General features: G+C 45.9%; 1 protein-coding gene across 1 annotated transcript; it reads left to right on the forward strand.

The window, feature by feature from the left end:
• Window positions 1-8,935: 8,935 nt before the first annotated feature.
• LOC106902333 (splicing factor 3A subunit 2-like) lies at window positions 8,936-14,108 on the forward strand. Its single transcript, XM_014965732.1, has 2 exons — window positions 8,936-9,008; window positions 13,255-14,108. Exons 1-2 carry the CDS (start codon window positions 8,936-8,938, stop codon window positions 14,106-14,108), a joined length of 927 nt encoding a protein of 308 aa, XP_014821218.1.
• Window positions 14,109-14,975: the final 867 nt, after the last annotated feature.

The raw sequence follows: 14,975 nt of genomic DNA on the forward strand, positions 1-14,975 counted from the left end.
TCTGGTAGGTTTGCAAAGTTGTTCTTCTCAGTGCAAAAAAACTTGAAGCAGCCTTAATTGAATAACCTTGGCCTCCCTCTATTCCCTCTTTTTCAAAAGAGTCATAGTCTATTGCACTTCAATTAGGATTTATTTTAGGCTTCCTAGCTATAACTCACAATCCATCACATTGTTCCAAAAGCAATCTTCATGAAGGAGGCTCAACTCAGAAAGTGAAAAATAGTCGGCATTTTTGAGGCTGCCACAGGATTTATGGTAGGAGAACATTTTTAACTTAAGCAAAAGCTTTTTAAAAATCTCATGTTGGAAAGCTGACACTGGGAAACTAAATTACGGAAATAATTTCAGTTTTTGCAGAGGGGGGAAAAGTTTAACAATGCGTGAAACTGAATATTCATTCCTTGAATTGTATACACATCAGGGCTGGATGCCTTTGTGTGTACTGATTCATCCCCAGTAAACTGGGCTGAGGCTGGAAGAAAAGGGTGAGGTTGTTCGCCTGCTGTAATAAATGATATCAGAAAAGAAGGACACAGCAGCATTCCTTTTAGCAAGTGAGTTAAAGAGTGCTTGGGCTAATGATGAACCATTTTCTACCAAGCCAATATCTGAGACTGAAAAAACAGCCAGTCATTCCTTGGCTCTGCAGCACTCTTGGAGGCTGTTATAAATAAACAGAAGCAGGGAACAAAAATCTCCTTTGGGATGCAGCTAGCCTGAAACAGACATCCATGGTGAGACGCTGATGGAGAGAAGAGGCAGAAAAAGACACCATCGTGATGATAAAGACATTTCTACACCTGCTCACTAAAGATTTAGAGCAAGAAGAGTTTATCCGTGTGGAAACATAGCCCCCTACCACATTGGCCAAGCGGAGAGCAGTGCTTCCAAGCATCTTCCCATGTGTAGTTATTTGCCTCAGTTGCTACAGCTATCAAGGCATCTTTGTGCGGTCAGGAGTTTTCCCCCAGAACCTGGACAGGTTGGAGTATTGAATGCTTATGGACAGGTCCCAGTTCTCCACTCTCTTCATCCCTATTTTAAACCCTGCTATAGGCATATCATCACAAGCTTCCAATCTATGCAAGCAGGGCGAGGACCACAGTTAATTGTGGGAGGCAGATAATGATCACTGTATATATTATCTACATGCAGGACTCTGAGACCTCAGTGAGTCCAGAATAATTGCAGTGATGGGCAAATGTGCCCTCATCCACTGCAGCTTTATTTCTGGACTGAAAATATGGAAGAGAAGCTGTTTTTTGAAATTTCCCTCAGCTTGGCTAACAGCCCAATTCTGCAGACTTGGAAGATTTTCTATCATAATATTTCTCTGAAGCTAGCTGTGAGAATAAATGGCATGAGGTACATTTGGCTCAAGAGCTGAGAGTTTAAAATTTTTGAAGAATCTTTTCTTGTTTGTTATGGAGTAAATCCCAAACTTCTTCCTTAGAAGTCCAGGCTCCCTGCTGCTGTGGGGCCCCATCTGAACATCTTGACTAAAAGGGAGAAGTGCTCTCCTGTGTGAACACTTACCATTAATATCTCTACTCTCAGCCATACTAATTACTATGGCAGAAGTAATTTCACAGTGAACAACGCAGATTGACCTCCTGGTCAGTCCTAGGAGAGCAGAGAGGACAAGGGTGTTGAATATGGTGAAAATGCTCTTTATTTTTATGACAGCCACCTAAGACTCTGGGCAAGGCTGTGGTGCTGAGAAGAGGCAGATCATAAAAAGGAATGAACCAGTTAACTTGGGTTCTGCTAGAAATACATGGAATAGGTCAAAGTAGGGTTTTTTTGCACAGTGTGTACTGTGTATTTTGCTCCAGTCTGTCCAGTGATAAGTTACTGAGCATCTTGAGCACTACTTCTTTTGCAGCAATTAAAATTTCTGGTATCCTTGATCCTACCTAGATCTTGGGAAGAGGCTCAGACATATTGGTACTTGTAGATCCTTCTAGATGTGGAGTGGTCAGTTGAATACCCTGTTATTACCACACCTCATAAGAAAGCATTAGGAAGAAACTTCTAATCTGTGAATTTGCAGTGTTTCTTTTATTCTTCTTTGTGGGCAATGTCACTAGTAGAAACAGTAATGCCGTTAGGATAGCTCACAAGATGGGCAACTCTGCAGAGGTAGCACAAAGATCTGAAGGGATCCTCTTGTAGGTATGTAAGATCTACAGACCAGGAGTCCTGCAGGGTTGTGCTAAACTTCCAGGCCCTGAAAGTGCCATCCCAAAATTTCAGAGCGTTGAGACACATACCAGATGCTCTCAAAGCTGAGGAAGAAGAGGGGGGAGATTTCTAGGAGACATCCAAAGAATGGAAATCCCATGGCTTTGCGTAAGATATGTTTGGAAGGCCTCTGCAGCTGAGTTTGGGTCTGTCATAGGGCACCCCAAAAGAACACCGTCTGCCATATAAAAACAGCCCCTTTTCATGTGTTGTGGGACACAGTTGGTTTGGGAGCTGTGCTGGAAGAGCTTGTGACCCTCATGCCTCTCAAAAGTCATAGCTGCCTACCCTTGGACACTGCAATGCCCTTTCACATTCTTAGGCTGGCTCCAGCTGCTGTTAGAAGTCCCACTGTGTGAAGGGCACAGTTTTTTAAGGGATAGGAATGTCAGGATACATGTTTGTTCTAGCAAGAAGCACGCTATAAAAAATTTCTTCTGTAAGTAGTCAAAATTTCCAGCCATAGGTAAGGCCCTTTGTTTCAATAAAAATCAATGTTGTTGCAATCATGTAGTTATTACATTCTCAGTTACTGTTTTCACAAATCATCTGGTCTAATGAACAAAGCAAAACCAACTTTGACCATTTTGTTCTCAAATTCTGTCTGAGCACACAGTGTCTGCAGACCATGTCAGGATATTTTGGACTGTTTCCTACTTCCTGCCTTATCCACTGTGGGAAGCAGCATTTTTAGTCTTATTTATTTATGAAGTGTGCAGAGGGAACAATTTGAAATTGCTGTAGCATTTTTTCGCCTGTTGGCAGACTGCAGTTTTCATAGGTGTGGTTTGAGTTGGAGACTATTTAGAATTTTCAGCTTTCAGGATGGATCACAAGCAAATGCTTTGTAGAGGTCACCGTTTGTATTTTAAGTGTGTTTAAATTTGGGGTTAAATGTACTGATCAGTTGTGATAGGTCAGATTAGTCCTTTGACTAGAGGATCATGAATTACCTTTCCCCATGTATAGCTGCTTGGGAATTGAAAGTGTGGTTATAGACATGAGTTCAAAATCCTCTTAATGAGAGAGTAAGTGCCAATAAAAAAATGAGTAAAAGCTTGTGAAAACAAGAATATAAAGAGTAAAAACATGACCAAAAAGATTGTGTTTAAATACTGAAGTGAATAATCCCGGATAATTTGGAGTGGAAAATTCACTTTGTTTATAGAGAGCACAACACGTCCCATAAAAACAGGAGGCAGATGGAGAATTGTTAGCCAAAAGCCTAATGGTGGCCTGAGGACCTCACAGGAGAAGGGCAGTGCTGTGCCTTGTTCCCATATGGGTTTGCAAAAAGCACAAAGACTGCAGGACGCAAAGGGCCATTTCCTTTCTCCCTCCATGCAGAGCCTCATCCTAATGCAATAAAGTGGAAGAGAGAACTAATAGTACGCTTGATCCAAAAAGGATTGGAGGTACAGTGTATTCTGGTCAAACTTGGAGGGTGAAGTCCCCTCTGTGAAGGGACCCAAGCTTCTCCAGTGCTGCCTCCTTCTCCTTCGGTGTGATCCATTCAGTGGGTGCTGCAAATACGGCGTTACTTTTTTACTAAATGGGGAAAAATGGGACTATAGAGGACCAAAGGCCGGTAGTTCATCTTGACTGGAACGCCTTATAGCTAAGTGAACCATTCTCTAGTCTTTCAGTTGCCATACAGGATGTATACTCCGGAGTTTTTTGGTGCATTGGATAAAGATTGGAGTTCATCATTTTCCATGGGAGACCTAATTAGACTGATGGCCGTGAGGGACTTGTAAAAGGATGATGGGAGGGGAAGCTGTAAAATGAAGTGTGGATTAAAACACAAAAACCACCTCCTGAGTTTGGCTAGTGACCTATGGGAAAAGGAGAGAACTTGGATGCTTGTTAAATAACATCCCTTATAAAGACTGTTTTCTGCCCTCAGAGGCAATCCAGAAGGATTCACAGACTGAGCTGACTATTAGAGATGAGATTCTGTTGAAAGCTCACCCTGATTTGTCAGTTATACTGTAGGACTGCTGCACTGGAGCTACTTGGGAAATTGCTTCATACTCTTAATTTAATTAAAGAAGCTTCCTTTGTTTTCTGTCACCTGCATTTCTAGATCAATATTTAGCTTTAATTCAATGTACTTCTTTGTTTGTGAGTAAAGTACTCTGATGTTTCTTCCATTTTAATTTTACAGTGCCCTCAGTATTCTTATCTGTTGAGACAAATTAAACCAATTAGTCCTTCAGTGTCCCTGTACATGCCTGTTTTCACATTTTGGCCTGCAGAACTGACAGTAATGATTACAATATTTTAATCACAGTTGAGCAGTGCCAGTGGTTCTGATCTTTTCTTACCAGAGACTCTAGCTCATCACTCTGTTACATTTCCTTACATTTTCAGTGCTCATTTATTTCCAACAAGTGATCACAAAGAAATCTCCCATAGCGTCTCTCTTTTTGTTTCTTTCTTTAATGATGTGAGTTGTGGTCTTCATTCTCCATTACCTAGTATTAAATTCTATTTTTTCTAGTATATCTGGTATAAACTGAGAAGATACTGGTTGTCACTGGTGATGCTGATGGTAAAACTCAAGCCACAGAGGGAACTAGACCTGGATTTTGAAGGGTTCTCTGTGAGGTGGACCTGGAAAACCTGTAATTTCATCAGGCTACAGGAGGGCATCTTCAAGAGGTCAAACTCTACTCAGTACTGATTACCGTAGTTTCTTAATACAAGAAATTAATCCTGGATGACAAGAAGCATTAGTACTGCTGTGGGAGAATATGGTGGTAGATCAGTATGTCTTGCAGGGGCAATATTTTGAGAGCGAGACTAGAATTTTTGGCAGAAAATGTGAAACATAGCAATGAAGTTGAAGGCCTCCAGTATCTCAGAAGAGCTTGCTTTGTGCTTGAGAAAAAGCAGACAAGTCCAGGAAGAAAGATTTTTTGAATTTAAAGAGAAATAATGGAACATACAGATTTCTCTGCTCTTTGAATAGAGGTGCCAACTCATTTGAATGCGTATGCTTCCACCCATATTTTTATCACTTATTTACATGCATAGGCACACACTTGCAGCTATGCATCTGTGTTTAAAAATGCGCACAAAAGCCATGTATGACTCCGAGCTTGTTTTTGTTAATATATATATCAGGCCAGCCAGACAAATAGCAATAATATTTCTCCCACTTGCTCATTCTTGGATGTCTCATTTACATATTTATGCAGCTCCTATTTTCCTTTTTAAAATAAAGCCCTATGAAATGATTTGTCTAGGCTTTCACAAGGACACAAATCACCGAGCTTCTGAATTTTTGATTAATTCTATCCACTTCATTTTTGCAATTCTGGACTTCCTGAATGTGGGGCTATGCCATCATTCTTTTGCCTTCAGCAAAGGCACAACAGCTCCAGAATGAACTCTTAATTATGGCCAGCATTTATGTCAACACTTCCCATTAGAAAACAAAAATTGATTGAACATCAGCTTTTTTATATTTATCTTGTAGAGCTGACTTACTGTACTATCATTCTAAGTTACCTAACAGAAACAGGAATAAAATGGGATGAGTTTTGCATTGTTTTAATTTGTTTGTTAATTTTATTTAAAACAACAAACAGATCACAAAACTGCTAGAAGAAGAAGAAGAAGAAAAGAAATGGAACTAATCAAAACAGGCTGTAACTTAAAGCCCATGGGTACATTCAGAGGATTCATTACACAGGCACATCACCGCGCAGTTGTGACCTGTGTGCTCTTTCTATCTGCTTTGTACTCGGTTCTCCTGTGCTTTATATAGACTGAAAGACCTACAAGGAAAGAGTTATATCCTGGATTGTGGGACTGCCTTTGTGCTATGCCTCCAACAGCAAAACACATGCTTGTACCAACATCAGATTATACCAAGAGGTGTAAATCCAGCTCAGCTATCAAAGGAAGGATAAACCCAAAATAGAAAATAAATTAGTGGCCTAGCACAAATCTTCCCACTTCAGCACTAGTGCCGGATATAAATTTTCTGGTGGAAAAAAATAAGCTTTTCTGGAAGATCCCAGCATTTGAGCATGAAGTACTTAACCTGAAACATCTTGGGTTTTTTCTGAGTTTTCAAAGAATACACAGATAATCATTGCCCTATGACCAGGGAACCAAGGATGGGATTTACTCCTGCTTTTATAGCCCTCCCTAATGGAGGATTATAGAGAAAGACAGAGCCAGACTAACCCCAAGTGAAAGGATCTCCTGCTGCACCATAAAAGGACAAGGGGCAACAGTTAGCAGTTGTATCAAGGGAAATTCTGTTTGCATGTAAGGATGCTTTTTTTTCCACCCCAGTGAGAGTATTGCCCAGAGAGGCAATGAAATCTCCAGCCGTGGATATTTCAAAACTCAACTGGATGAGGGCTTCAGCGACCTGACCTAACTTTGAAATTAGCCCTGCTCTGAGTGGATGTTGGAGCTCCAGACTAGCCTCAATCATTCAGTGTCTCCTTGACTTCAGAGAGATGAAATACTGATATTTCCACTTGATTTAGTTAACCGAGACATCCTTTATAATCAGTGAAAAGAAAGTGGCTGCTACTCATTTAATCCTAAACTATTTAGGTCTGATGAATTGCATCTAGAAGGGCCTATTTCTTTCCATTGGCTGCAAAAGGACTCGAAGCCACCTGCCTCAGGTGTGGGCACCTACATGGCGGACAACTGCATTTAGGTAAGAAGATCAACATGTATTTTACCTCCTGAAAAGACATTTTGGCAATGGGGATCCAGAACTCACAGACTGCTTGGCCTCAGAGGAACTCAGTGGGACGTGGGAACCGTGGAAGCTTTCAGCAGATGCTCAGTGAAACTCATATTCTCACTTAGATATTCTGAATATTCATTTTTGATATGTATATAATGATAGATCCCAACAGGCTCTGCAAACGGCCTTTTCTTGAACAAATTCAAATAAAACTGATGTTTTAAGAATTTGGGTGAGATGGTGCATACTCTGAGGAGTTTCTGGTTTGGTTTCAGTCTCATTCAAACCAAAAGAGTTTTAGAACACAGTTCTCATGAAATTCTACTTTTTGGGAAACCTGCAGTGCCCAAGTGAGGGTCAAATACTGAAAAGGGGTTCTTGAAGCTGTAGTATTCAAAATGGAGTAAAATGATTTGTATGTTAGTCCCGCTACCAGGTCGGCAAGAGAGGGAAACTGAGAATAAGAAATATTTGCATTGTGGTCAATCTGTGGGCCTGACTGAGAACATAAAAGCTAAAGTAGAAGGATGGCCCTGATTTGCACATGGCTGAAAAAAGTCATTATATTTAGAGATGTATTTCCAGTGTAGTGCAAAGAAGGGTAGAGAGTAAGTCCCTTTACCTGACAGATACCATGCTGAACGTGTGGCCTCCACCTGTCACCTCTGAAAAGCCATTTAGAGGACCTTTTTAACCAAGCTGTTGTGAAGGGTAAAGTTATTTTCTGCAGCGGAGGGACACTCTGCCAAGAGGGGGCAGAGTCCTTTTACTGCCTTTCCTCTGATGTCTGTTTGGACTCTGATAAACAGAGACTCAGCATTCACCAAGACAACGACAGTAACAGGCATTTTTTGTCAGCACCTGGGACCAAAGCCATTAAGATACTTTTTTTTTTTTTTAGGAGGGACCAATATGTCTCCCACAACTGTACACACAGTTTTAATTAAGATGTGATGTTTACTACCATCTTTCTGAGCCAGAACAGATGTTGCGCTCCAGCGAGAGGCTCTTCCAAGACGACTGCAGAATTCAGTGACATATGGAAATTAATGGGATTTTTGTGGTCAAATTTATCTCAGCGTCGCTTGCCATGAGGAGGTCTTGATTTGTGAGTACAGCCTTTGGGGCTCTTCCACCACATCAGTCCTATAGTGTTACTAAAAGTAATGATAAAACCGCTTCTCTCAAAGTGCTCAGAAACAGTAGTGACTGTAAATAACACCTCTGAGTGGTGAAAAAAACATCTTTATGCCAATAAGCGAACGTAGGGCTACAAAGATGATTCAAGGATTGGAGCATCTCCCTTATGAGGAGAGACTGAGAGAGCTGGGACTCTTTAGTCTGGAGAAGAGAAGGCTGAGGGGAGACCTTATCAACGCCTACAAGTATCTCAAGGGAGGGTTGAAGGAGGAGGGAGCCAGACTCTTTTCAGTGGTTCCCACCGAGAGGACGAGGGGCAACGGGCACAAGTTGGAACATAAGAGGTTCCACTCAAATACGAGGAGGGGGACGGAACCCTGGAACAGGCTGCCCAGGGAGGTTGTGGAGTCCCCTTCTTTGGAGATTTTCAAAACCCGCCTGGATGCAGTCCTGAGTAACATGCTCTAGCTCTAGGCAATCCTGCTTCAGCAGGGGAGTTGGACTAGATGATCTCTATGGTCCCTTCCAACTCTAGAAATTCAGTGAGGTGAAGAGAAGTTGGCTTGCCCGAAGTGTCGGAACAAGCTGGTAGGAGCAGGGCCAATAGCCTTGACCAATATTTGACCGTGGGTGGATGAGAAACCATGCACTTCCCACTGGTGGAAGGGGCTGAGACCTCTGCGGGAGGCCAAGGCACCACGCTCTGTATCCTTTGTTCCCTACGTGGTCAGCCTGCACCAAAAAGCCTACGCTTTTGCTCAGCCTGGCAGCCTCAGTGTTGGTAGGATCACTGCCAGCTGTGATCTAAAAGCTGGGGACCACGTCCACATGGCGCTGAGTCCCAGCTCCGCCATCCTGCCTGCCACCAGGATTCCTCTTGGAGGACATCTGTCCTGGATACGTGGGTCGGGGTCTTCTCAGAGCACAGGTAGCATCAGCATGCGTGCACAACATACCCTGTACCTTGGGAAACCTGCCAAAAGCAGAGAGAATTTGGCTTCTCCTCTGTGCAGACTCTGCACTGCAGGAGAAAACATTTTATGGAGTTAATAAGAACAGAGTTTGGCCCCGGTGATTCTGCAGCAGACAAATGTCAAACGCGTAAAACTAAAGGAGCACTTGTTTTGAAGACAGATCAGCTGCAAAAATGAATTGGCTTTGCTTTCCAGATCCTCCTACGAGTCCCCAGAATAGTTGGTGAGGTTTGCAGTTACACCACCCTATTTCTGAGTGTGTTTTCCTCTCTTTTGTGCTGGCCTAAAAAAAAAAAAAAAAGAAAAAAGAAAAAAAAAAGTCTTTCTCTGCAACGAGAGAGACAAGAGGCTCCCTGCATTTCATGGGGTTAAAATGAAAAGGGGAGTGTATACCTACAGGTAGGGCTGTTTTCACAGCTACAAGCATCTCCATCGCGGGATAAAGAGGGGTTTTGTAAATAGCCTGGTGTTCCTGTATTGACATTTCCTCCGCGGGCAGCGCTCCGGCTTTTGTGCGGGCGCCTGGCACTCGCACACAGCTCCGCTCTGTTGTGGAGAGCCAGGCATGCGTGAGCTGATCGCTGGAGACAAGAGAGGGAAAAGGGGGGACCTGGGCGAAGACGAGTCAGTTGGGGACAGGGAACACTGCGTCTTTTGTGGAGCGCTGCTAAGAGGGAGAGGGAGGCGACAGCAATGCTCGGGCAGCATCCCCAGGGCTTCTCCCCCTCACCCCCCCCAGATCCCCGCTCCCCAAACCTGCTGGAGCCTGGTGAAAACGTGCAGCAGGAAAATGAAAGCCGTGGGGGTGAAATATAACTCCCGTGCAATTGTGGAATACGAGTCCTGGGGTGGAAGGTGGCGGTCGGGGAGCCGAGGGGGGGTTGAAAAACATCACGCCGTCGCTGCTATGGAAACCAAATCCTCCCCATCACGGGGAGGAGATGTGCCAAAATCCTGGCCAGCCTGGCTGCCACTCACATCACAAGGCAAATTCCTCCCCCCCCCCCTTCTCCACACTCTCCTAAAGACCTTAACGGTTTTGAGGCCTGGTGTACAATAATGAAGGGTTACGAAGCCGCAACAGTGTTCGACCAACCTTCTCTGGCAAAATACATGAAGGTCTTCCTCTGAGAAATGTCAGAGGCTTTCTAGTTATTATTTGCCGTTGCAGAAATGTGCAGATTTTTTTGTTCCCCACCCCCCCCTGAATCAGATGGAGAAAAAAAATAAAAGAAGGGGTTTAGAGGGATCACCTGTGTTTTGTGTCTCCCCCCAGGGCTTTTTCCACTGCCGAGGTTGGATGAAAGATACTGGCTGGAGAATTGGTTTTGGAGTGGGGCTCCTGGGTACAAGTAATCTAGAGGAGGAAAACATGCTTCCTACCCGTGTTATTTCTTCCATGGCCGTGTGTGAGGAAATGAGAGCAGGGTTTGCTTGGGGAGGCGAGGGGGAGCGAGGACCGAGAAAGGGAAAGGAAGAGAAAAAAGGGTGATAAGGGCTGAGCAGGCCTCTCATTAACTTCCCTTTCTGTGCCTGCGCCAAGCTGTGGGGTATGAAAAGCAATTGCCCTCCAAGCCCTGGATATAGAAATATCTTTCTATTTTTTTTTACACACAGATTCACAGATTCGACAGACTTGTAAGGGACCTCTAGAGATCATCTAATCCAACTCCCCTGCTAAAGCAGGATTGCCTAGAGCACATTACTCAGGACTGCATCCAGGCGGGTCTTGAAGATCTCCAGAGAAGGGGACTCCATGACCTCCCTGGGCAGCCTGCTCCAGTGCTCTGTCACCCTCACCGTAAAGAAGTTCTTCCTCATTTTTGAGTGGAACTTCCTATGTTCCAGCTTGTGCCCATTGTCCCTTGGAAACCACTGAAGAGTCTGGCTCCATCCTCCTTCAACCCACCCTTTAGGAACTTATAAACATAAATGAGGTCTCCCCTCAGTCTTCTCTTCTCGAGGCTAAAGAGCCCCAGCTCTTTGAGCCTTTTGTCTTAAGGGAGGTGCTCTAATCCCTTAATCATCTTGGTTGCCCTACGCTGGACTCTCTCCAGTAGTTCCCTGTCCCTCTTGAACTGGGGACCCCAGAACTGGACACAGTATTCCAGTTGTGGCCTCACCAGTGCAAAGTAGACGGGGAGAGAAGCAGCTGTGCTCATTCCAGTGTGAGTGTTCATGGGAGTTTTGTATTCATCACTTTTCTTGTATCGGAGGTGTGCTGCTCAGTGGGTTACCACAGATAGGAAAAGCCAGTAGCCATATATATTTACTGCACCATACATGTACCAACCCTGTGTTTCAGAGAAACCTCGTAAACAGGCTAATCTGCAAGTACTTCAGTAGAGGCTATGACATAAAATGAGCATGGCAGAGCTTGAGAACCCTGTGCAAAAAGGAGTTCTGGTACCTGCCAGGATGAGGACAGGAGTTTCTGCTGAATTCCTCAGGAGGTAAAAGAACATTCCTTATATTAGGAGCCAAAGAGCCAGTTACCGCACCAGTGTCATGGGATGGAAATTGGGAAGACACATCAGGGAGGTATGTGTATCCTTTTATTATTCCCTTTGTATCCATAATTAGCTGCTGTTGGAAAGCCTGGGCGTGACAGGCTCATCGTAGCTGAATACAGCTGTTCTGCTCATCTGACACAGTTCCCTCTGCGAGGTATAGCCCCAGTGAACCAGTCATAGGTATATTATTATGAATTACCTGCAGGTATTTACAGGATTTTGACCTGGTTGAGGTTTACAGGGCTTCTGCATTGGTCTAGCTCTTTGGATATCAGCAGAGATAACCCATTTATGTTGTTGTGAACACCAGTATCAACCCTGTTTACTGCGACCAAAAGTTTCTGGGGGCACGCTGGCGGGCCTGTGGTACATCTTATAACACTGCAGAGTATTTTAACCAATGCTAACAAAAAAAAAAAAGAAAAAAGAAAAAGCATCTGAAGACATAAAGAGAAACCTGGCCAAGTCCCAGGAGAGGGACTGGAGCTGGGAGGAATTTCACTGCTCTAACGATCAACATTTTCTTCGAAGAAGGAAGCAGGAAGAATGTGAAGCATTTGTCCTATCTGCATCGTTCTGTGACAAGCGATTCACCCTCTGCTATGAGCCCATTTCAGTTACAGTCAAACTCCTCCATGCCTCACTTAAATGATTTTCAGTGAAAGGTCAGGAGGGGGTGGGCACCGGAGCAGCTAATTCAGCAATTGTACAGTACCCGCTCTTAGATTCTTGGGGTTTTATTCTGTATTAAAAATAAGAAGCTGTTGTTTACTCCAGGATTACTGAATGGCCTCTATTCCCATGATACCTAGAGGAGGTTGACAATTATTCTTGCTGGGTTCTCCCTGGAGCTATTTTCTTTGCTGGCAGGGAGGAAATTGTTCATGTTTCGTTTGTGCTACCGTTGTTCCAGCTGCCAGGGCAGGAATGTTTGTCGGCCAGCCCGCATCGGTGGCAGTAGCTCCCCTTCAGACCTGCCATCTGTTAGCGTTATTCCTATTATCATCTGTGCAATGGATGTCCCTCCGCGCCAGGCACGGCTCCAGCGTGTCAGAAACGGCAGAGGGGACCCTGTGGAACCAGGTACAAGAGGCTGGAGAAGGGGACTTGTCTGCTCCAGACCCGTAGGAAAGGTGGGAACAGTGTCTTGAACTGCATCCTCCTGTCCCCGGCCCCTCTTGGTTTGTTACTGAAATGCCTCCTTAAATATCCACCATAAATACCAGCTGCAGCACAACATAAGGGTCTGCCGGTCCCCGGTTTACAAAACAAGGCTTCTTATAAACATCCTCATTCCAAATCCTTGGATCATCTGGCAAGACAGAAAAAGGGGAGGAATTTTCATTGCATTTCACCCCGTTCTTAGCCGACGGGGATCCTCTGCAACACGGGGTCCTCGCTGCTGCAAAGGGGATTTTTTTGGTGACTCCAGGGGCTCCCGCAATGAGGCCTGGATTTTTCAGACGCTGCAGTCTCTGCTTGGGCCCCCACTGGAAGAAATAAGACCCACCCCAGCCCTCAACCAGCCCTTGGCACCTTGAGTGCCGGTGCCCAGCTGTGTCCTTCCAGCCCGGCCCCTGCTGAACCCCCAGTCCGGAGGGCAACACCTGTCATTTCACCCCCCATCGGTGTCCCCCCTCCCCGTTCTCTTTGTCCGGAGCCGGGGAGGCTGCCAGGGCCGGGGCTCTCACCCCGCGGAACCTGCAGTGCCGGAGCTGCACCACGGAGCGGCGCCGTCCGCCCGGCCACGCGGGGCGCGCCCGGGGACATCACCCACCGCCGCCCGGGGACATCAACACCCACCCGGGGACATCACCCGCCGCCGCCCGGGGACATCAGCACCCACCCGGCGACATCAGCACCCACCCGGGGACATCAACACCCACCCGGGGACATCACCCGCCACCGCCCGGGGACATCAGCACCCACCCGGGGACACCAACACCCACCCGGGGACATCACCCGCCACCGCCCGGGGACATCAGCACCCACCCGGGGACATCACCCGCCACCGCCCGGGGACATCAGCACCCACCCGGGGACATCACCCGCCACCGCCCGGGGACATCAGCACCCACCCGGGGACATCACCCGCCACCGCCCGGGGACATCAGCACCCACCCGGGGACATCACCCGCCACCGCCCGGGGACATCAGCACCCACCCGGGGACATCACCCGCCACCGCCCGGGGACATCAGCACCCACCCGGGGACATCACCCGCCACCGCCCGGGGACATCAGCACCCACCCGGGGACATCACCCGCCACCGCCCGGGGACATCAACGCCCACCCGTGGACAACAACACCCACCCAGGGACATCACCCGCCACTGCTCGGGGACATCCCCTGCGACCACCTGGCAACATCAACGCCCACCCGTGGACAACAACACCCACCCAGGGACATCACCCATGCACACCCATGGACCGCCCACAGGGCTGCTTCGAGCTGGGAGGGGGTGGTTGTGCAGGTGACCCCACACCTCAGTTAGGGACACACACACCCCCCTGATAAAGAACATTTCACCTAAAACTCAGCCCCGAAAGTCATGGGGCTCCACACCCAAGTGGATGAACCATGAGTGTTTGCATCACGGGTGTCCGTGAAGGGTGGGTTGGTAACTCGAAGGGCTGCTGCGCCGTTCGGGCTTGTGTCCAAACACGGCACCAATCGTCAGGGAGTTTTTCATCATTTAGACTTGATAGGAAGTGTTTTGTTGTTTTGTTTTTTTTTCCCCTCCTGTCTTGTTTTTGTTTTTGAAATGACATTTGTGCCTCCAGATGTTCAAGTGATTCAATATTAAATTGTTCTCAACAACCCTGTCTTTTTATTTTTTCTTCTTTTTTTTTTTTTTGTGGAGATGAAACTTAGCTGCAGAAGTTTTCAGCTTTAAAATAATTCAGTGGATACTGTTTGCCATGCTCTGTACAACATTTCTGGCAAACAGCTTTATATGGGTCTATATCTAAATCATGTCTAGTTTTCTAGTTTCGCTTTCTGAAAATTATGGCTATTTTTTCACCTGGAAATCTGGGTATTTGATGATTAGCAGTTATGTTTTTAAGCTAATTTAATAAGTCTTAGGAAGGATATAAAAAATAAACTGGTAAAAAAGGAAACATTTCAAATCCTGTCAAACAGAAATGGGATCTGCACTTTCCATTAGTTCAGTTCCTTGATTTTTTGACCGCACATCATCCCAATAACCCTCCCAGTCCTGATGTGAGCACTGCTGTGGCTGGTGTGGGGCTACCTGGGGCTAGGCAGGAAGACACACCGGTGTCCTGGCCCCGACACTGTGCAGACTAGGGACCTACATGCAGGATGCCACATCTCCTTTCCAGAGGAGACTGAGGTGACCTCCATCTCTCCCTGGTC

This window comes from Calidris pugnax, unplaced genomic scaffold (assembly GCF_001431845.1).
Source record: "Calidris pugnax isolate Ruff unplaced genomic scaffold, ASM143184v1 scaffold20, whole genome shotgun sequence".
Lineage (NCBI taxonomy): Eukaryota > Metazoa > Chordata > Aves > Charadriiformes > Scolopacidae > Calidris > Calidris pugnax.